This window comes from Pelodiscus sinensis, chromosome 11, assembly GCF_049634645.1.
Source record: "Pelodiscus sinensis isolate JC-2024 chromosome 11, ASM4963464v1, whole genome shotgun sequence".
Taxonomy (NCBI): domain Eukaryota; kingdom Metazoa; phylum Chordata; order Testudines; family Trionychidae; genus Pelodiscus; species Pelodiscus sinensis.
In genome coordinates this window covers 29715896-29738992 of record NC_134721.1, presented here as the reverse complement: position 1 = coordinate 29738992, position 23097 = coordinate 29715896, and the positions used below count along the sequence as shown (strand labels likewise).

The window sequence follows — 23097 nt, the reverse complement described above, 5'->3', positions numbered from 1 at the left end:
GATTTAGTTACTCCCCTTTTGGGGAAGCCAGTATACATTTGTGACTGATCATTCTGCTTAAAGAGTGCCCTTCAGGAATAATGCACACTCCATTTCAAGCATATTGGTAAAACAGTTTTATGTTCCCAGTATTATAATGCCTCTGCAGTCATGCAACAACTACATGGGAGTGGAAATGATGGTAATTACTACTTATTTGCAATACTAATACATCTGTCTCCTGTAACTAATTGGAATCACTACTGTAATTCTCCATCCCTCCCCCCCACATGTGATATATTTAGGTTTTCGCAGTCCTGATGACCTATAATATATATTTTCACTGTACTTAATGAAAAAACACATGATCTATCTTCAGAAGTCATGTCACATTAATTTAACTAGAAACAAAGTTGTTCTCTTTTTCATTCATATTATTCTGCAATAATGTTATTTGACAGTTTTATTTTAAAATAAGACCTCAGTCAATTGTATTTAGTTTTATATTGCAACTTAAACAGGAGTACTTTGAATGTAAGTGAAAACTGGGTCAAAATGAATTAATAAAATATTTTTCTTTTTAAATAAAATGTAAATATTTATATTTCAAAAAGTAAATATTGTTTTCAAAATATTTATACATATTTTATGATGAACCTCTTAAAGCATCTCAAGATTTCTGTTTACATTTTTTTATTTTTTCAGTGTAAATAATCAAAAGAATGGCATTTATCTGTAATAATTCTTTAATTGCAGTACTGTAGCACTACACTTAGACTACTTTTTATTGTGTGTCTAGCTCTGTTATGTCTAATTTTCAGCTAGGTTCCTACTGGAGTCAGTGGAACTATTCACGTGCTTAAATAGAGTACACATGTAAGTACCTTGCTCTGAATAGAAGTGTGTACCCTAGAAGTTTTCCCATGGTCTTGGGCCAGTACTACTTCCGGGTAGGGGAAAAAAACCTTTTTTTTCTTGGTGGTGGTTTTTACATCCCGCAAGTCATGCATTTTTCTCCAAAATTCAGCCTACTTGCAGTTCATCATTGGCCCTGGTAGCTGTCCAGAGAGATGGTTCAACACACATCAACCTCCGTGGCAGGAATTTGTCACAAACATTTGTATTTAAACAGACTTCAAAAATAAAGCACATTGTAGTTCAAGCTTTCTTGTCAGAACCAGCCTCGGCATATTGAATAAACCTGCAAACCAGTTTCTGCAGCTCGCAACCCCACCCATCCATAATAGGTTTATTTTTTATCATTGTTGCAACCACTGCATATAGGTCTAGCCTGAAGATTTTGGAACTGCTAGTGATATAATTCTTCGGAATGAACCCCAAATTCAGTGGAGTCACTTTATAAAAAAATGTGCATGGCTATGAAGGACTTGTAGGATCCTCACAGCTCTTTCTATCTCTCCCAAGTTGCTGAGGATTTGCCAGAGGTAACACTTTATTCATCATATGGTGAGAGGGCATAAATAATTGTTTAAGTTCTCGATCTGCATGTTACAGTTTGAACCTCTCAGTTGCAGGACTCTCTGGTCTGGCAATAGCTGTTGTTGGATCAGAGAGCCCCTGGACCATAGAGAATGGCTGAGAATGGGGGCTGGCTGGGAATCCAGCAACAGAGGGACCAGCAGCTGGGAGTCCAGCCAGGGTTGGCAGCAGAGCTGGGTCAGTGACTGGGGGGGGGGGGGGGCGCAGCCAGTAGTGGCACCAGGTTGGGAGCCCACCCAGTGGCCAGGGAGCAGGGAGCCCAGCTGGTGCCCCAGTGGCCAAGGCTGCTGTTAGGGTTGGCAGATGTGAAGGGAACATGGGAGATAGGGGGCAGCAAACAGGAGGGAGGGCAAGCATCCAGAAGGCTGGCAGCCCCCAGGAGAGCCCAGAAGCCATCAGCAGATGGGCCAGAACTGAATTTCCCTGATCTGGCAAACTCCCTCATTTGGGACTTGTCAGGTCATAGAATCTTAGGGCTGGAAGAGACCTCAGGAGATCATCATGTCCAGCCCCCTGCCCAAAGCAGGACCAGACCAACTAAATCATCCCAGCCAGGGCTTTGTTAAGCTAGGACTTACAAACCTCCAGGGATAGAGATTCTACCACCTCCCTAGGTAATTCATTCCAGTACTTTACCACTCTCCTAGTGAAATAGCTTTTCCTAATATCCAATCTAGAGCTATCCCACTGTAACTTGAGACCATTGCTCTTTGATCTGCCTTTCATCACTACTGAGAACAGACTCGCTTCTATTCTCTTTGGAACCTCCCTTCAGAAAGTCGAAGGCTGCTATCAAATCCCCCCCCCAATCTTTTCTTTTGCAGACTAAACAATCCCAAATCCCTCGGCCTCTCCTCAGAGGTCATGTGCTCCAGCTCCCTAATTATTTTGGTTGCCCTCTGCTGGATCCTTTCCAATGCATCCATGTCCCTTCTCTAGTGGGGGGGGGGAGGGGGCCCAGAACTGGACACAGTACTCCAGATGTGGCCTCACCAGTACCAAATAAAGGGGAATAATAACTTATCTAGATCTGCTGGCAATGCTCCTCCAAATGCACCCTAATATGCCATTAGCCTTTTTGGCTATAAGGGCACGCTGTTGACTCATATCCAGCTTCTCATCCACTGTAATCCCCAGATCTTTTTCTGTTGAACTGCTACTTAGTCAATCGGTCTCCAGCTTGTAACAATGCTTGGGATTCTTCCGCCCCGAGTGCAGGACTCTGAACTCGTCCTTGTGGAACCTCATCAGATTTCTTTTAGCCCAATCCTCTAATTTGTCTAGGTCACTCTGGACCCTATCCCTGCCCTCCAATATATCTACCTCTCCCCCTAGCTTAGTGTCATCCACAAATTTGCTGAGGGTGCAATCCAGCCCCTCATCCAGGTCATTAATACAGATGTTGAACAAAAGTGGCGCTAGAACTGATCCTTGGGGCACTCCACTTGAAACCGACTGCCAACCAGATTGTGCCGGACCAGGGAAACTCAACCTGTACAAAGATGGCAGTGGTGTATAATGTGCAAAATATATTTGTTTATACAAGAGCAGACACAAATGCAGTGGAATGTTAACGTTCTTGTACATGTCTTTAGGGATATCTCTGTAATAAAGTATATGAATGGACTTTCTTGTAACGACTTTGCTTTGGTTTGCCATTCACTGTGCATATCTCTTTACACACAAGGTTCGAACAGTTTCACTGTCTGGTCATATCACAGTCAGTCTCCCAGTAGTCCTAACCCAAATAATCATTTTGCTGTTAGACTAATATGTTTTTGGTGTGTCACATTGTGCACTGTGGGAGCTCACCTTGTTAAGGTTACATCAGAGGTTGACAAGATTAAACTGAAGTCATTTTCTCTTACAGCTTAACAGCTAGAGTATCTGTATTGTCAGCAAATAAGACTTTATCCCCTTTCCCTAGGGCATTATCTTGAATGTAGTGTCAGAGTGCCAGATGGATTTACTTCACTATTTTTAATCCAATTTTTATTTTTAATTTTCCTCTACCGCCTTTCAGCTGTCACAGGCAATATTTTCCTGGGAAACTATAGCAGATGTCCACAAAAGGAATGACTGTACAACAGCCCTTCCTTGATGCCAGTCTCTTCCTAACCTCAGTACTAACCATTTCAAGTACAGAGGTCAGAGGTTTACCTGATGTTTGTTCTCCATGGCATGATTTTTAAGAAACAAACAAAATTATTTTTGTTCTTTCAACATGACATGGAAAAAGTTTAGGGGAGGTGTTATTAGAGTCTATTGTTTTGTTATTAGTTATAGACTTCAATGCCTTTGGGATAATTGATGGATGAACATGCATTTCAATTGGTTTTACTTGTTTACATAATCAGATTATTCCATCAACTTTTCCACAAATTGTAAGACATGAACCATAGTCTCAGGCCTAAAAAGTCAATTAATTAAACAAAAACCTGTTAATTGCAAAATTAAAAGTATTTTTATTAAAGTCTTAACAATTTTTAATACCTACCAAGCCTGGCAATTTAACATTTCAGAGGAACATAATGAAGGACGATGTCTACAGATTAATCCCTTTGGGAAAGGAATAACCAAATTAATAAGGAAAAAAAAAGGAGAGTGTGTCAGCAATATGCTTTTGTTTCCATACTGTTTATATCTTTCTGTTTCAAGAACTTAGTATTAAAAACAGGAAGACATTGTATCTTCCTCTTAAAAGATATAATATTTAAATATATTGTGGTTGAATTTTGATATACATGTTTATGAAAATCTACTGTAAAAGCGATGAAAAGTTCCATTATCAATGACCATGAAATAGTCATGCACAACTTGCTATCGTCTGAGATCCATTAATGTTTAGTAATGTAAAGAGTACTAGTGTCTCTTCTCTTCCACCTATATTCTCCTGCAGCCTCTGTGATGGGAAAATTCTGTGTGGGTCAGAAAAGGAAAAAGAATCATCAGTGACTTTAAGGAGTGCTCTTTCCTTGTTTCCTTCCTTCCTTTTTGAATGCTCAGCCTTACTGTGGGCTGGCGGTGGGAGGGGGGGGGGAAGTGTTGGTAAATTGCTACAACATAAACCTGTTGTCTTTCACTCCCCAAGGGAGGTTTTATAAAGCCTTCTCCTTTTCCATGGTGGCATTCTGCACCCTAATGAATAGCTCTCCTCTTGGGTTAAAAGTAGGGGACCAAGTTTTGGAGACCTGCTGTTTGGCATCATGCTGGTTATCTTTCCCAGTCTGGGAAGGAATTTTTCCTCACCACTTCATTGGCCTTAAATAAGAAGCTGTCAGTATTATCTCTTGTAAGGGTAAACCAACATTTTTGTCATAGTGAATGGCTGAATAAAAAGAGGCATCAAGTGGACCTATAGGTTCTAAAGTTTTACCTAGTTTTGTTTTTGAGTGCAGTTATGTAACAAAAAAAAAATCTACATTTGTAAGTTTCGCTTTCATGAGAAGGAGATTGCTTTATGGTATTTGTATGAGACTAATTGAAAAATACTATTCATTTAGTTTATCATTTTGCAGAAAAGGTTGGACCTCCATGGTCCGACACACTCAAGAACTGAGTGGTCTGGAACCAGAGAGTTTGCCAAACCAGAGAAGGTCAGTACTACTCTGCTAGCCCTTGGCCCTGCTCCCGGGCTTCTCTCTGGACACTGGAGCTCCCAGGGCTGGGAAACCCTGCCCTGCTGCTGGCCCCACTAGCGTGAGCTCAGCTGAGCTCCCAGAGCCTGGGCTCCCCACCCTGCTTCCCACCAAACTGCCATCAGAGGGAGTCCCCAGGGTTTTGGGCCAAAGCAGCCTGTCCACCACCAGACCCGCTGCTGCTAGAGGTTCTCTGAAGTGCCCTGCCAGGATTGCCCAACCACTGCGAGTTCTGCTGCTGAACCACAGATGTGGCCAAATAGAGAGTCCTGTATTTGAGAGGTTCAACCTGTACAAATATTTGTAATAAAATAATAAAAATCTGTCCTGTGTGCTTTGTATTCTCTCTTGTAATTGAAATCAATAGATTTAAAAATGTAGAAAAACATTTAAAAGTAATACATTTCAATTGGTAATCTTGTTTAACAGTGCAACTAACTGAGATTAATCACAATTAATTTTATCACAATTAATTGTATGTGTTAATTGCATGACTTAACTGTGATTAATCTACAGCCCTAAAATGACTCTTTTGAAAACATTTAAAGCTTTCAGGTACCCATCATGTATCATTTATCTGTTTCTTTGCTCATCATTTTACCTTCATAAATATAATGAAGAAATCCTATACAATTAATTTCCACGGTATTGGGTATCTGGTCTCTACATGTGCTGTTGTTATTTATGATCATGTACTTAGTTATAACAATGACTGTGATTCAACTTCATGAGCTTCTTCAAAGATATTACGCTCGGACCTTTTACAGTTAGTAAACGTTTGAAAAACTTTTTAGTTTTCAAAGGTTGAAAGATTAAAAAGGGTTATGTATTGCTTCTTGTTGCCTAAAGAGTTTGATAGAATCCTTGTTTGAGAGAGGTCTCTCTCTCTCTCTCTCTCTCTCTCTTTCTTTTTCATATCCACACTCTTGTGCAACTCCCAATCAATCATTTTATCTAAATTGCTTTTGCTTATCTTGTTAAGCTCTATTCAGAAGAAGCCAAATATCATTTAGGTGTCTTTACACATACAGATGATAATTTATTTCTCCAGAATAAGTCAAATCTAGATTTATATTACTGTCAAAGTTGAAGTTGGATTGTGTGAATCCTTTTGTAATATGTATTTGTGATGTTCAGCATGAAGCAGATAACTCCTTTTCTTTAAGAAATGGCAGTCAATCCAAATTATGGTTGAAGTACTATAAAAACCTAGGAGAAACATGCTATAGGATTCTTCTGTCATCAATTTTAGCCAATTCATTTTAACATAGTTTGTGGAGTCAAAAAGCTTTAAGTTCACCAAGCTATAAGATCACCCCTAACTGTAGTTTTCAAATTGGAAATAATTAAGCTAAAAGGAAGATTTTTGCCAGTATATAATTGTGCCACAAATGGCTTAAGCTGGGAAAACTTTGTGTTAAAATGGTCCTCCTGTTGTGTACAATGGTTTTGGACTGACCTTAGCATTTAGCTTTGAGGGATGTGCATTCATAGATATAAAATTGTTTTCAGAAGGATGTGCACAAGTGCTTGTTTGGTTAAATGAATCTGTGAACTCCTAAGAACGTGCATTGTTTTATATCATGTTCTTCTGCTGTAGGTGAAAGCATATGTAATAAATATTACATAGGTGAATGCATGGATGAAAATGTAAGAACATTCGTTGTTCAAGTCATATAATAACTACTTGTGAATTTTGGTTGCAGTATGAATACTTCAATGCTGTTCTCATCAATGAACGAGATGAAGAAGGAAATTTTTTAGAACTGGGGAAAGAGTTCATTCTAGTGCCAAATGACCACTTCAATAACTTGCCTGTGAACATCAGCCTGAGTGATGTCCAAGTACCAACCAACATGTACAACAAAGGTTAGCTAATATATTTTTTTCTCTCAACATTTCTCAAGCTAAAGATGTGAGGCAACCTGTTATTAGTAAATAGATATATTTGATAAACTAATTCTGTATTTTTTTAAGTTAAGTTACTCTCAATCTTCAGATGAGATAATGCCATAAAAGCTACAGGTCTGAAGATAAATTTCTTTTCTCTATGGAAACATGCATGGTAACCCAGCATAATCAACACTTTGCATATGTCATTTGCTGCAAACTTACGTAGAACAAATGACTTTCCATAGTTTCCAGATCAGTTATACAAGCCTTAAATTGTCATTCATTAGATAGGCTCTCTGTTTGCTATGAGCCTAAGTGCACCTTTTAAACATGACACAGAGAGTAAAACTATTAAGCTGGTAGGAGAACTCTTAACAGTTTAACACTGGCTGCCACTACCTCTTAGGTAACATGTACAGCAAATTAATTTTAATAACTTATCATACGTGATTCTGAGTGGTATACTTGACATGTAGTGCATTATGTATATGCTTAACAAACACCTGGTCTAACTAACTCAAAGTGCATTGAGCCTGAAAACAGGGGTCATAAACTGTACTCATGACAGCTTGTTTTCATTTTCCCTTTGGAATTTCTTGTTGTCCAGTCATCAGAATTCGGTCTGTCTGCTTATTAGAATTATAGAGCAACAATCAGTTTAATTTTCTGAGCTATACCAATGATGAAATGTATTAAGTTATAGCACACAAGTTTATGAGCTGCAGTCCTTGGGGTACTTGTCAATGATCCATGGAGAGCTGACTGGTCACATGATGCTGGCTTCTCTTTTAAACTGTTAAAAGACATCTAAAAATGCATTAAATACTTTCCAAATGCTGCAGTTCCATGTCAGTAATTGCGGTAATTGACTCAAGGGTGTTGTGTAATCGTAAATGAAAAGGCAGATAGTCCAAACAATTTGGACTGAGAGGAGAATGAATCATGAGACAACCTTTCTTCTAAGATGTGATTCACTATGGAGAAGCTTGAGAACTCAGAAATTGTAGAGAAATGTTTAAATTTGGGATTACAAAAAAACAAAGCTTCATGGTAAATATGTGAGACGATTAAAATAGAATATTTTAAGGAGATTTAGAAAATGCTTCTAAAGCTATCAAATAATTTTGGTTTTTAAAAGAGCTAATATTTTTCAAATTGTACCTCTCTAAGGGTGTGTCTACACAGCAGGGCTTAACTTGAAATAAGGTACACAAATTGAGCTACATCAATTGCGTACCTTATTTCGAAATAGCTTATTTAGAAATTGGGAGCGTCTACACAGCACTTATTTCAAAATAGAGCACTCTTCCTCTGACTTCCCTTACTCCTCATACAATCAGGGTTACAGAAGTCGGAGTAAGAAGTCCTCCAGCTTGACAGTATTTCAACATTATTTTGAAATATCTGCCTGCTGTGTACACATGGACTAACTTATTTCGAAATAACGCTAATTATTTCAAAATAATGTTGCTGCGTAGATGTACCCTAAATGAACTCATTTCCGACTTTCTATATTCATATTGATTCCTCATTAAAATAAAATCAGAAAGGAAAAATATATTGCGATGGCTGCAAAGGGCTTTAGACATGCTAAATTAGTCTTATTTTGTAGCAAGAAGTTAAGTGGCTGAGCAAGTGAGATGGTCAGATTTTATTAAAATGTGAGGACCTCCTTCTTATCCATTATTATACTTTACTGTACAGAACTACTTTTCTGACCCTAATGAACTACATATTGAATCCTACATCAACTGCGCTGTCAAATCTTGTTTTGGCTGCTAATCCAGGATTTGCCTGTAGAGAAATATGAGGGAACTACATGATGATGATTCCTGTCTCCACTTTTCCTAATTTAAACCAGACAAAATGATCACTTTGTGCAGCTGCAGAGGAAAATTATTTCTATCTTTCTAATTTTTCTAACTGGTGAAATCTGGATTATTGTGGATATTTTCCTGAAACACAGACACACAGATTCATTGTGGACATTCAACAAAGAGAGGTGATCCGTACACTGTACATTTTTTGGCAGACCATTCTTGTATTTATCTATTGTGATGGTCTGGTGTCCGATAGCTTAATCAAACTGTTGGCATAAGGCATGGACACTAGGATAGTTATTGGTTGACAGCAAGGCACTTGCAGAACAGAGAATGTCTTTTTGTGCAGCTGTGTATTGTATCTCATTTTGTTGTATTTGTAGGGGGTAAGCAAAATCACACATGAAATCATGACTCAAGCCCCAGTAATAAGACTTACTTAAAAATCATAAGACGTTAAAAATAATACATTTTGCAACTTCTTAAAATATTTGCCCTTTGGTGTTTGTGCCTAAATGGTATTTCTACACTGCAATTAAAATCCCATGGCTGCTGTGTGGCAGGTGACTCAGGCTAAGAGGCTGTTTAATTGTGGTCTAGATGTTTCGGCTTGTGGTACAGTCTGAGCTCTGAGGCCCTCCCACCTCACAGGGATTTACACCCTGGGCTCCAGTCCAAGCCTCTATGTGTACACTGCAATTAAACAATCCCTTAGTCTGAGCCCTGCAGAACTGAGTCAGCTGGCCCCAGCCAGCTGCAGGTGTCTAAATGCAGTGTAGACACACCCCTAGAATTCATATTTTCAAGCTTTTGTCTGTAACCATGAGGGCTAGAAATTTACTTGCGGGAGGGGGAAAACAATGAGATTTCACATAATTCCATGAATTCCAGAGCTGGGAGAGCAAATATCAGGAGATTGGTTGTAAAGCCTGGAGAGAAGCCAGCATTGAATGTCACAGATATTAGTTCAGAATGCAATGTCCAATCATGTGGCATTTAGTCACCTGACCCAGCTGCCAGCCAAAGCTGTGAAGCAGGGTTCAGGAATATATGTTTGTGTCTCAGACTCCTACCACATAGTTTACTCCTGGGAGAATTGTGTGCCAGTGTGTTAGTGCAGAATTAGTGTCCTTCACAAAGTCCCCTCCCCCGCAGAATAATTGATTCTGAGTTGGAGGCAAAGGGTAGCTACAGGAGGTGAATACTTGTATACCCTTTGCCCACCAGGGGCTGATGTTGCACCAGAAGAGCAGGCAACTGCCTCACGAATTGGAACTAAAGTTACATACTTAGTTACAAGAAGTTTGATGAAATAACGAAATAGATCCTACAGTTGGGAAGAATAATTTTTCTTAGCAAAAGAAAGCAGGTAGGCATAGCTAAGTTGATTTAAGTTAATGGGCGATTTTCTTTTGTACTCGTTTGCAGTTGAATATATGTAATCTTGTCTCACTGAGTTTTACAATCTAGCAATATTTCCTAGAGGACCAAATTTCATCCAATTAGCACAGTTGGCAATGGAATGAAATGTGCTCTATAAAGCTGCAGAACTTAGTTATCTAAAAAGCTGTTTTGCTGTGTGTTAAATATACTTACAATAAGAAATCGGAGTGAGGAGGTGTCCAAACCTACTTAGTATCAGAACACAGATTTCAAAATTCTGATTGCTCTGTTCACTGTGTGACTATTTATTTGTGCCAATATTCATATTGTAGAACAATCTATCTCAAGTGTAAGGAGTGCTTTAATGCAATGATACTTTAAAGCACAGTGTTATGAATCTATAACCATCACTCTGCTATTAGTTTCAGACAGGATTTCATTATATCTAGTGTTCCCTGTAAGATTTCTTACCCATGATCAGAGTGAGTTTTGTCTTGTGCACCAATAGTGAAGTCGTGCACTTGTTTGGATGTGCGTCACTGTGGCATCCACTAGTGGTGCTGCTCCCCAAGAGATTCTCCCAGGTAGCACCCCCCACCTCTTGAAGAGAAGGTGAGATGTGCCCTTCTCTTCTCCCCCCCCCCCCCCAGGAGTGCTGCTCCGTGGGTAGCTTGTATGCAGGGCAGGGGCTACTACTCACGAGGCTGCTCTGAGTCCCCACCTGGGACAGAGGGAAGCTGTTGCCAGTGCCCAGGGTTTGCAGGAGGTGAGGTGCTGGAGGAAGGGGCAGTGACATGTGGGGAGCAGGGGGCTCTGAGGTGCAAAGGAGAGGTGTGGGAGGGGGGAACAGAGGTATGGGGGCCCCAGCCCCATGAGCAGCCATACCACAGCCTGGCTCCAGCTTTGGGCAGTCACCACACAGCCAGCCAAGGGAGCACTGAGGAAGGCACTTTGCAGCCCTGAACACAGCTTCAGCCCTGGGGAAGGGCTGGGACTGGAGCTGGGACAGGGCCCCATCACGCATCCCAGGCCCTCCAAGCAGGCCCTCTGAGTCTGTCCTTGGCCCCCCGAGCAGGCCCCCAGCCCCTCAAGCAAGCCTTCGGCTCCCTGAGCAGGCCATTGGCTCACTGAGCAGGTCCTCCCAAGCAGGCCCTGGCCGCTCTATCATGCGACAGGTCCTGGCGGCAACCCCCGCCATATGGCAGGTGCTGGCCCAGGCTGTTTTAGCAGGCCCCAGCCCCCTCCCCCCTGGCCACACATCTGGTCCCAGCGCTCACTGCTGGAGCAGGCCCCATCCTCTTCCCATGCAGCCTCAGCTACCCCCAGTACCCTCCCTCAGGCCTCCCTCCTCCAGTGGCCTCTCCACCACACCACCTAAGCTGGCCCTGGCCCGGAGCAGCCACCTGCAGTACGACTCACCTTCCATCAGGAAGGTGAGAGCTGCTGCGTGGCTCTGCAAAGTAGTGGGGCAGGTAGAGAATTGTTTGTGTGTGGCCATGCAGGCACACACCTTAGCAGGAACTATGATTATATCCCTTGATAATATTTTTTTAAATGCATGCATGCAGCCCGTTTTAGTGTGTGCTATGTATCATCCTCAGTGCTCAGTCCACAGAGGATGTAAGGCCTCTGTTCAGCAAAGTACATTCGTTTAACTTTAACAGAATGTTTGGTTGCGTTGATGTTAAGTTCAGCATCAGTGCAACCAAACATTTAGACGTCACCACTGCTGCTTCAGTAGGGATGACTAAGAGGACAGACATTTCCCATGTAAAACAAGGCAGGGGGAGGACCACCTTCTGTTAGTAAAGGAGACGAGCTAGTGAGCTTAAAAAGGGTATGACTACACTGCAACAAAAGACCTGCAGCATGGCTGCAGCTGGGTCTGTTCAGCTGTATTGGGCTCACAGGGATCAGGTTGGAGGTGCGGAAGCTATAAAATAAAAAGTGTAGACATTTGGGCTCAGGATAGAGCTTGGACTCAGATCCTGTGTAGGGGAGAGCATCTTAGAGCCCAGGCTCCAGCTGGAACTCATATGTTTACACGGCTATTTTTAGTCCTGCTGCCCAAGTCTCACAGATTTGAGTCAACTGACCAGGACTCTGAGACTGCGCCTTGTTTTTTTTATCTCAGTGTAGACACACATAAAGAGAGATTCTTCAGTTGTGTAAGGTTGAATCTTAACTTTTTCACTAACAGAAACTGGTCCAATAAACTATATTAATGTGCCTACTTGGTCTCTCTCATAACCTGGAGTCAAAACGGCTACTGCAAACAATTTCACATGTGCCCTTTTGAAAGTGGCATACTTGTGGTGATGAGTGAAACACCCAGTGTTCCACATACACATTGGATTCCCATGCACATTGACTCAGTTTGGGAGCTTTCTTCTTGGATCTCCTATAAGGAACTTTGACCATTCACATTAATTTGAAATGAAAAAGTCAGCTATCACTGTTGGCCCAGGTTAATTTTTCAGCAAAATGTGAAGAAAATTGGTCAAACTGCTCCTGAGTTTCCATCAATAAAAGGGACCTGACTTGAAATTTTGATCAGTGTGAAGGTGAGCAGAATATATCATCTTACACATAGTAACACTGTAATGCCTTCATGTACGGTGAAATCTATTCTAATGGCCATCTCCAGGAAATGACTTTCTGATTTAAATGGCCACTTAAAGTGTCACCATGCATTTCTACTTGTTGCTTTACACACATTAAATAACTAGTTCTTTGGTATGAGCTACTGACCATCCCATCCAGATATGGTGCATTCCATTGCATTGGTAAAGTTTGCTCTGTAAACATGTTAGTTTCAATTACTGATTTTAATGGAACATTGTCCAAGTAAAGCAGAAAATATAAAACTCAGTAAAGCTGGGAATTTACTCTACAATTTGGCTTTATAATACAGATCTGTGTTTTGATCTTCATTTTTATCAATTATAAAAACTATGCACTTTTTAGCACACTGTTTACAGAGATGTCTTTAAATGTTGAGACATCAGAATTTTTCAGACTTAATAGATTTCTTCTTTTATTTGTCTTCTACAATATTCTCTGATATTAACTAAGACTACCAGTGTATGTGAGTGATATTGCTTTCCCTTTTTCAGATCACATAAGACAAGCTTCAGAGGATATTGTGCAATTTGAAAAAAAAAATCCTTCTGGATCACAAATCTTTCAATTTTTAAAAAAATAACAGATGATAAAGTCTGTTTACTGGCAGCCAAGGTATTGGCAGTGTTATCCAAGTGGTAACAAAAAACAAAAACAAAAAACAACCATCCAAACAAGCACCTAGGCTTTCATACCCAAAAATAATCCAAATTTTGCTTTACTTCAGTTTCTCAGAATACATTTGTGCATTGAGTTCATCCATCATTGAAAGAAGAAATTGGGAAAAGTAGTTCACTAATGCTTCCTAATTTGAGTAGTAGTGTTTTATAATTTTGCTTTTTAATTTAGCACATGTTTATTCTGAAGATAGTCAACTCTTATGGTCAGGTCTTGTCATAAATTGTATAGTTACCTGTACCTTTGTGACCTATGTAAGTAATGAATATTCTTCAGATTTTGCCCTTTGTCACAGCTCTAATTTCACTTGCCTCCTAGTTTCTAAAATATGTGCTATCTATATGCTAAAAGGTAAGAGGCATGGGATATAAATTTAATCATTCATTTTCCATCTTCTACTTTTTTTTTGCAGGTCGGGGGTGGGGAGGTGTAGGCGATACATGGTAACTCCCAAAATTAATTTGTGGTAGTTAATGTAATAAGGACAAAATATAACTTGTTTCCTATGCTAGTTTTATGCATACAATAGAATCTTTCTTTAAATTTTTTTAAGCATGAATGTTGTGCATGTTTTGAATGTGGAGCTAGACAGTTCATTAGAAAATGTGTTGATGAATGATCTTCAAAGTGTACATGTAAGCTTAGTCTTATATAGAAGAACTATGAATGTGGTATCTCTGAAATATACTGAGAGTGTCACCGATTACAAATCATAATTTTAGAGAAAATAATATGATGGTACTGTTGGGTTACAAAATGGCATGTCATTACAACTATATTTAGATAGGTTTTTCAGATATTTGGACATCAGATTTGGGCACCTGAATTCCGTAGGAGCCTTTGAATATCCCAAAACTAGCATTAGCAAAGGTAAAATACTCTGTTTTCTAAACTTACTGGTAGTAAAAATAATCCAGGGGAATCCATTGACACCAATCTTATTCTCCCTGCAAACATAAATATTAGTGAGTCTCACTGGAAGAGGTGCTCTCTATCAGAGTAACAATCAGATATGAATTATGGAACAGAGTAACTCACCAGAATTATCAGAATTTATTGATGAAAAATAAAAGGTTATCATTTGAAGCCCTTAATAATTACAAGTTAAAATATAGCAAGTCTCTGAATGTCAGGGTAACCATTTTTAATGGGAAAGAAGTATTTGAGAGCACAACTAAAACCACCCCCCTTGCTGTTGCAGCCTCAGTGGTGAGCAGGGTTTTTTTCAGCGCCAACAGTAAAATCCTTTTTACAATTGTTTCCTGATCGTTCTCCTGTCTTCATGGCCACCCAGCTTCTTTTTTGTGGGCTTGGTGAGGGAGGGAGAGAGGACTACTTGGCTTTCTGACTGGATAGAAGGCTGCAAGGGAAGATCGGTGGCTCTTGCACACCTAAAATAAGGGGTCTTTCCCCTCTCTGTAGTGCTGTCTGCACCTGAGAAAACAGCACCTTCCCTCTTTGCAGCCTCAGCATTAGAATAGGGGCCAGGCATTGAGCCTTGCTATGGGTATTATGCTTGCAGCCATTTTAGAGCTGAGAAGGAAATTTTTCTATGCTCCTTCTCTGCAATTCAGGGACTCAGTAGGTAGCGTAGATTGTAAAATTCATGTCATTGCGAATTGGGTCAAGTGCCCTGTGCAGATAATGCATCAGCAGGTGAGCTGGCTCCCTGATAACACCCAACATGGAAGCAGAGTGAGCAGAGTATGATAAGGTGTCTCCTAAGGAAGGCGAGGAATGGTGTGGGCACTTATAATGTCATGAAAAATGAGGAGACACCCTTTCCCCAGATGCCTTACTCTAGAATGAGGGAAAGGTGAAGGGAACAAGTAAGAGATATAGCTGGGGTGAGGCTGAGGGTAGCCCTCCTTCAGATGGTATGGATTACAGAAGTAAGGAAGACCTGCATTTATCAAGCTATTGCTGGATAGTTACCCAGATGTGATAACTAAATAAAGTTGCTGGATAGTTAAAAAAACACATTCTGGAGTCTTCTCTTTTTTCCAGTGGCATCCAGAAGAATTCATAACACTGATCAAAAGAGGAAAATAATCCAGTTTGGTTTGTTTAACCATCCAGCATTTACCGAGTCCAGGGAATTGCTCTACTGCCTTAAGGAAGATGCACAATGACGCCATATTGTAGCAATTTAGTGCAGTTCTAATTTTTCTTTAAATAAATCCCTCTTTGATGTAGAGGCTGTTTTGAGCTTTTACAGGGTGTAGGAAGCGATTTTTATCTCTGCTTTCCATAACTATGGAGTATTTTTCTATGATGGATGGTACAGTCCATGAATACTTCCAAGAATTTCTGTCACCAGGAGATATGGTTTATGTCAACTCAACTGACAAACATAAGACAAACAATATGTTGCTGAGAGTCTGAAGCTGTGCTGTCAGTTTTTTTAACAACTGTGTGGCTTATGGAGGTAATATAAAATGTTCAATAGTGTGGAGAAAAAAAATCAGAAGTCCTGATTAATTACAGACAATCAAACAGTAACCAATCAAACTGTAATAGCTAATATAGTGGTATCCTTCTGAGACTAGTTACATACCATTGACTGGAAACTTAGCAACAATCTTTCTGTTGTAAATTTGACTTATCACTGTGAAGAGAAAAGATTCAGAACTGCTGATTAATTACAGCCAATCAAACTATACCAGCTAATACAGTAGTATTCTCTTGAGACTAGTTACATACCATCGATTGGGATCTTATTTAAATAGTTACAGCCTTTCTGTTGCAAGTTTGACTCAATTACAATAATAACTTCCTATTATATATTTATATAAAATATTTGTGAAAATGTTTTGAAAGAGTCCATTTGCCAGACTCAAACTTAAATAAGTTACAGGACCAAGTAAATTAAAAATGTTCTTCGTTTTTTGAATGAGTTGTAATTTAATTTATTTTTTGTCTAGGGTGTGCTGGTTTCCATGAGGAAATACCATATCTGATATTCTTTCAACACTTTATTCTTAGCCAACTTGGTCTGGCCATTAATATAAGCTTAAGATGCTCTTTTATAGGAATGGGCTTTCATTTCTACCTTCCAGACTGCGGGGTGCAACATAATTGTTTATATAACAGCCATACTTTTTGCCTTTCCACTTGTCTCTGCCATCGTGTATCATTTGCAGGATGTTAAAAGTACACTATAATTTGACTTAAACCAGTTTCTATCTTCTGAACATTTCTGTGAAATTGACAGTCAATTTTATATTCCCCTTCTTCAATATTCTTTCCCTGGGCTGTGTGTTATCTTTATCTCTTGTGGATGTTTCCTGTTTTTACTCATGATCAACCATAAAAACCATTGAACACCATAAAAACATGAAAATGGTGAGGAAATTACATTGCCTGCAGCAATTCTGAAGTTGATTATTTTAGTAATAAAAATATCAGACAAACTCTGCTTTCTTCTCCATATGCATGTACTGCTTCTATTATGATTAATAGGAGTTATTTATATGCACTACATAAGGATACAGAAATAGAACAATGAAAGTTGTTACCTTTTGAACTCTGAATTGTGGCATATGTGAAATGAATTGATGGTTCAGTTGAGTTCTTTTGCATCCACACCACAAATTAGGAAAGGGCATGTTGTTGTGCGATGCATGAGATTAACTAATGGAGCAGAATACAAAAGACAATAATTTGGATACTGCAGAATTACAAGATACTGTGTAGACAGATAGTCACTTTGAAGTTAAGTCTCTCAGTCTTACCTAACTTCGCTTCTGTTTGTTACAGGACATGCACATTTCTGTAAGACCCATGATTTATCACTTCACTTCTTTCAGCATCAGAAACTTGACAATTGTAGAATGCAAACTTGGATTTTCAGAATCAGATATAAGTTTTCCCTTGAACTATTTATAATCCAGGAAGAGAATATTACCTATGTCAAATGGCATTTCCATAACTTGGAGATCAATGCCATGCTAAAAGATGCATTTATTCACTACAAATTGATAAATGCAAGCCGGAATCAAAACTTCTGCTTGCTTGGAAAAAAAAAAACTTCTGAGTGTAATAGAGCCTTCTCAAAAAGATATTAAAATGTGATGAACCACAGCCATTTTTGATTAAGTAAGTTTTTTCAATTTGCCACTTAAAAGAAGCCATGAATATTGTTCAGTCATACTTTCTATCAACTCTTTCCAAGTGGCTGTCAAAGCAAAATTATCTATTTTCTAGAATATTAGAAAAACCCCCTTAAAAATCATTTTCCAAGCGGTACACAGAGATTATAATCTACAACTGGAAGATATGTAAAAACCTCTTCCTGCAAAGTGTGAAATTGAGAAATAAAATCTTGTCTGTCACTGTAATATGTAATTTGTTAACTCCATGCTTGATAATCCTTCCTGGACGTGCTGTTGAAAATTTGACATGGTCATATCTATTTTTAATAATCCCCATCAAGTACTGTCTTTATGTCCACTAGATTTATATGTTGAAATCTCTCATCTTGAATTCTCTCTTTAGATTATAAACTCTTTTAGACAGATTCTTTGCCTTCTTTCTTTTGGGGCAATGCCTCTCACACTTTGGACATGTCTACACAGCAGGGCTAAAGTCCAACTAAGCTATGCAACTTCATCTACATCAATTGTGTATTTTAAATCAAAGTACCTTAACTCGGCTTTTGGTGCTGTCTACACAGCAGAATGTCAAAGGAAGAACACTCTTCCTTCAACTTCCTTTACTCCTCGTGAAATGAGGGTGGCCATGAGTCAGAGTAAGAATTCTTCCAGCTCGACTTTATTTTGAAATAAAGGCTTGTAGTGTAGACACACACTGTGTTATTTTGGAATAATGTCAGTTATTCCGAAATAATGCTGCAATGTAGCTGTATTCTTTGAGTGCTGCCAGGAGCAAATTAATAGTAATACCTAACCTGTAAAAGTAATGCAGACAGTTGCAGCAAAGTACAACCAATAGAAATGTTTAACTTGATTCACTGATAGAAATAAAAATTACAGATGTTATATGTACAAAGTGAAGAATCTATAAACTTCCTCCACTTTCCTTGCAAAATACCTGATACTTAGACATATATGTTGATGTAGTCTTATGGGAATTGCAAAACATAATTACTATATCATGAACAGGACCCCAGTTTGATGAGTTAACTAAAAATGTACTCTGTGTCTGAGCTTTTCTTGCTATAGCACCGGTACAGAGATATTCTTCTTTTGCTCATCTCTCTGAAAGTAATCAAGTCTCAGTCATCCTTCATGTAGATGTTGGTAAATTGGAATCTCCATTGGCCAGTCAGCAGTAAACTGTTGGTTGGCACATTCATGGGGCAATTGGGCACTCGGGCCTTCAACTCGGTATGCAAAGGTGTGTCTGAAATCATTTCTGCTAACCAGAGTGAACAAGAAAGCAAAAGCACACCCTAATACCTCTGTATCCAATATCCTCTGCATATACCAACAGGTGGAAGTGCGTGATAGATTAAGGGAGACACTGGTCAAGAAATTGTATGCAACTTAGCTGGGGAAGGCCAAGTTAATGCTTTCTGTATTTCTTTGCTGTTTATTTTTGCCTCCTTAACAATACAGTACCAACTATTGTTTTCTAGGTCCAGGATATTCAAAGTGTCTTGTTCATAAGAGATTCTGGTATCCACTTTGCCAGTCCAATTTTACAGGGTTTTGTTTTATTTTGTTTTGGCTCTTTGTTGGTGGTGTTCTTGATTATTGCAGCCAGCCAAATGGGCACCTCTGTGCGGTTTGTCTGTCTCTTCAAAATCCAAGCACAGGTCCAAACAGGAAGTGCAGGTTGGCATGTTCACACTTTCACATAAAAACTTTCTTTTTAAAGGCAGATTATTTGGTCTTATTAGACATACTAGTAGCTCTTCTGTCTGATTCAAGAGAACAGTGTTCTGTGTAACACTGCTATTTCCAATCACTTTCACCAGGCCTTCAGTTCTAATTCCATGCAACTCTGGTCCGCTGTGTCATATAATGATCTCCTTGTCCAGAGTTTCCTGGCTTTATCAGTTTCAGTCTGTGCTCGGATAAAGATGTGTGTAATTGCTGGTGTTGGATTTCCCATGTTAAAACATTTCCGTCTTTCATCCCTTAAGAAAAGACCTTCCTTATCCCAACAGATTTATTCAAGATCACAGAGTTTCCTATCATCCCACATTTATTTCTTTTAATTCGTACAGGCTATTGCACAAAGTTGCATAGAATTCTTCGCTTGTTACATCTGGCTTTGCTCAAATCCTGTATGTCAGACCCTGTTCCCAGTCTTTCTTAAGGTCACTGCTTTATTCTTGCAAATGGCTTTAGCTTCACTGTTTTTTATTCTCTGTACTGAAGCAGTGTCATTAGGATTTAGGAAATGTTGCCGTCCATCACTCAAGGTGTGCTTTATCTTTCCTATCTCTGTCTCATCTACATGTTTTTAGTATATCCTATCACCATAGCAACTGGATGTCAAATATGAGCTAAGTAGTTACATGATTTTTTTTTCTGTAAAAGCCCGTGCTCTATTGCACTTCTTGATTCAGCTATTCTTATTTAGTTACATAGGGCTGGAGTCTGACTTTTGGCACAGCCTTGAGAAAAGACTATATTCTCTACTTCAGGCATAACCTCTAGAGTCATTTTGATCTAGGGAAACACCTTAATGGTAATTCTTCCCTTGCCGCCTCCTTGCTCTCATATTGGGGGACACTTACCACTGGCCTGTACTATCAGTGGATTCCCAGCAACCCTACTTGCTTCTATATTTACTCTGGTCACTTAGTAGCTATTCTGGAGCTATATCCCATTCATGCACCTGGTCGGGCAGCCCCAAGTGGCACCCTTTACAATAGGGCGCCCCGGGCGGTAGCCCGGTCAGCCCATAGCTTGGCTGTCGAGACAGACATTCTGAGTAAGACTCTAGCTTTTGATGTATTTTTTAAAAAATTTCCATGGACAGTGTTTCTGGGTTTATAATAGTTGGCCAAATGTTGCCCTCCGTTACACCCATGAGACCCCACTGTCTTCAATGAAAGTTACACTAGTATAATTGATAGCTGAATTTGCCCCTCTTTGGTCTGACATTCAGTTCTGAAATTGTTCATTTTAAATGTTAGGCATAGTCTACAGGAACAATTAAACAAAACCCAAGAGAAATATGCGAGGAATAGGGCACAACATTGTAAGTGATCACAAGACAAGATTAAGAGTTGGGGGGATGCGGCCTTACTGGGCTCACAAAGTTATACTTCTAGCTAAGAAATCACGTGTGTAAGCCATCTGCGCCTTTCTTGATTGCAACACCAACAAAAATTAATTATGATAATGTATCCATAAAATGGATTGTAGTTTAAATGCTGTTAGTCCTATTCATTTGAGTAGTTCCATTTGCTTCAGTGGTGAATAAACAAACAAGATTTGGGCCTTTTATTGATTTAAAGATGAGAAAAAAAAAACAAATCAATTCCCCATGCAATTCACAGAAGAAACAGACATAAAATAAAAAACAAACTCATGACTGTGTAGTTATGTAGAAGTTTTTGACTGGATTAAAAATAAAGATTTTTCTAGTCACCATTTCCCCTTCTGAATCTCCCTTCTTAGGTGGTAAATGATATAATATCTCTGTGTTTGACACCCATCAGGTTTGGATATCCCCAGACATTTGCTTTAATGGATGTATGGCAAATCTAACAATTGTAGCTTTTGTTTACAGTGAAGAGGAAAAGATCAATATTCACAGAAAATTAAATACACACTTATTCTATGTATTTTCTTATGTTTTTCCTATTATTTTAGAATATAGTAATTATTTGCCTCTCCATCTTGCTACATAATACAGACCTCACTTTGATTTTTCTTGAATCTGTGTGGTGTGAAAGAACAACCGAGACAGGAATGTGTCTGAAAGAGAGACAGAAAACATGGTCTTGTGGTCTAGTATTAGTACAGTTGGCTAGAATATAAAGCATTTAAGAATACTGTTTGTTTGAAAACCTACAGAGTCATTTTTATACTATCTGGTTTTTGTTTATCTGAGTTTCCTCTTTATGGCTTTTATTTGCCACATTTCAAAAGGAGCAGCTAGTATTTTAAAACTGATATTTCTGAGTTTCAGTTTATTCATCCCAAGATGCACTTGTGCATCTGTATTGTGGTTCTATATGTTTTATTAGTCATAGAGGATTTTAAGCAGCTGCACACTTTCCTATGTGAAAAGCCTACTCTAACCATATTTCAGTCTAGCAGAACTTCTATTGAAGGCAGTGGGAGCTTTGCCTAGGTAAGAAGCGCTGAATAGGGCCAATAAAGAAGCACCCTAGCTATTGGCAGCTTATGGGGCCAGTGAATTGTGGAAATAAAATAGAGTGATTTGTCACAGTCAACAGTCTGAGGATGGTGCCTCTCTGATCTGTGTCTCACCCAGCTTCACACATTCACACTTGTGTTGGTACATTCTTGTGTGTATTGGTAGAGGGTTGGTATTAGATTCTAGTCCTATATGATCCTCATACATTTTGGCAAAAGGAAGAAAAAAACTTTAAGGTTCCAACGTACTGTACAGTATTCACATCATCCTACATTTACAGTACACGTGATGTTTTTCTACTGAATAATTTAACAGAAATGATCAGGCTCTTACTTTTTAGTGGATTTTTTTCTTTTTAAGTGTAGTTGCTTGTGTTGCTTTTAAAACAATTACAGAAAAGATTGTACACAGGTTTGTCCTTGAGCACTTTCTGTGAGCTTAGCTTTTATTTCCAAGGTTGCATCTTATCATGGTTGTATATCACTTGGACAGCAGCTGAGCTATGTATGTTGTACATTAAATATTTTATGGCACGGTTGATTTCATTTAGTAGCACTGATGCTTCTTTCACTATTATTTGAAGTGTGTTCTACTAGCTTCCTGTACTGTTTGTCAAGCTCCTTTTTCCTCCAATGCCACCAGCATAGATTTAGATTTCCTGGTCAATGACAGATGCAGTTCCATCCAGTTTGCTTGGAAACATCTTTAAGATGTCCTGTATGTCAGAACTGACCCGTTGTATTTTTTTCTTTGAATCTGGATTTGATGCACTTATGCTGGGCTCCTTTTCTTTCAGCTCATTGGTTATTGTGAACTGGTGTCTGGAGAGTTGCATTAGTCATTGTCTTCTGCATTGTTTGTGTGTCTGCCTCAATCAGACCTTGACCTTCCAGAGTTCTGTGGTGATGTATTTTCTTAAAAGCATCTACCTATCTTTAAGTATTGTTATCTTTCTATTAGTATAGAGACATATGTTCTATATTTCTCAGAAAATATGAAACTGGGCTGTTGCCTGAAGTAGTCTTACCTTATGATGTGATCCTACTACATCTGAAAAGCTAAACAGGGTTAAAGAAGTCAGCAGTTGAATGGGAGACCTCCAGCGTACCTCCAAGTGTTGCAGGAAGTGTTCTTTATAATTCATTAAGTGGAAAGCTTTTCTCTGACTCAGTGTCCCAGCACTGTGTTAGAGAGAACTTTACAGCTGGAAATGGTGTCTTTTGAATGAGAAATAACACTGAGATCCAGACCACCTTGATAATTTTAAAATTCCATAAACT

At 39.0% G+C, this 23097-nt stretch overlaps 1 protein-coding gene across 3 annotated transcripts in view; it reads left to right on the top strand.

Moving 5' to 3' along the window:
- The window catches only part of CACNA2D3 (calcium voltage-gated channel auxiliary subunit alpha2delta 3), a 755257-nt gene that overhangs the window by 290882 nt on the left and 441278 nt on the right, over positions 1 to 23097 (top strand). For all 3 annotated transcript variants that reach the window (XR_001368709.3, XM_075938900.1, XM_075938901.1), the window contains exon 5: positions 6824 to 6986. Coding sequence is in view for 2 of the 3 variants with exons in the window: in XM_075938900.1 (XP_075795015.1) it covers positions 6824 to 6986 (163 nt within the window). In the remaining variant the exon portion in view is untranslated. The remainder of the gene's footprint in view (positions 1 to 6823; positions 6987 to 23097) is intronic.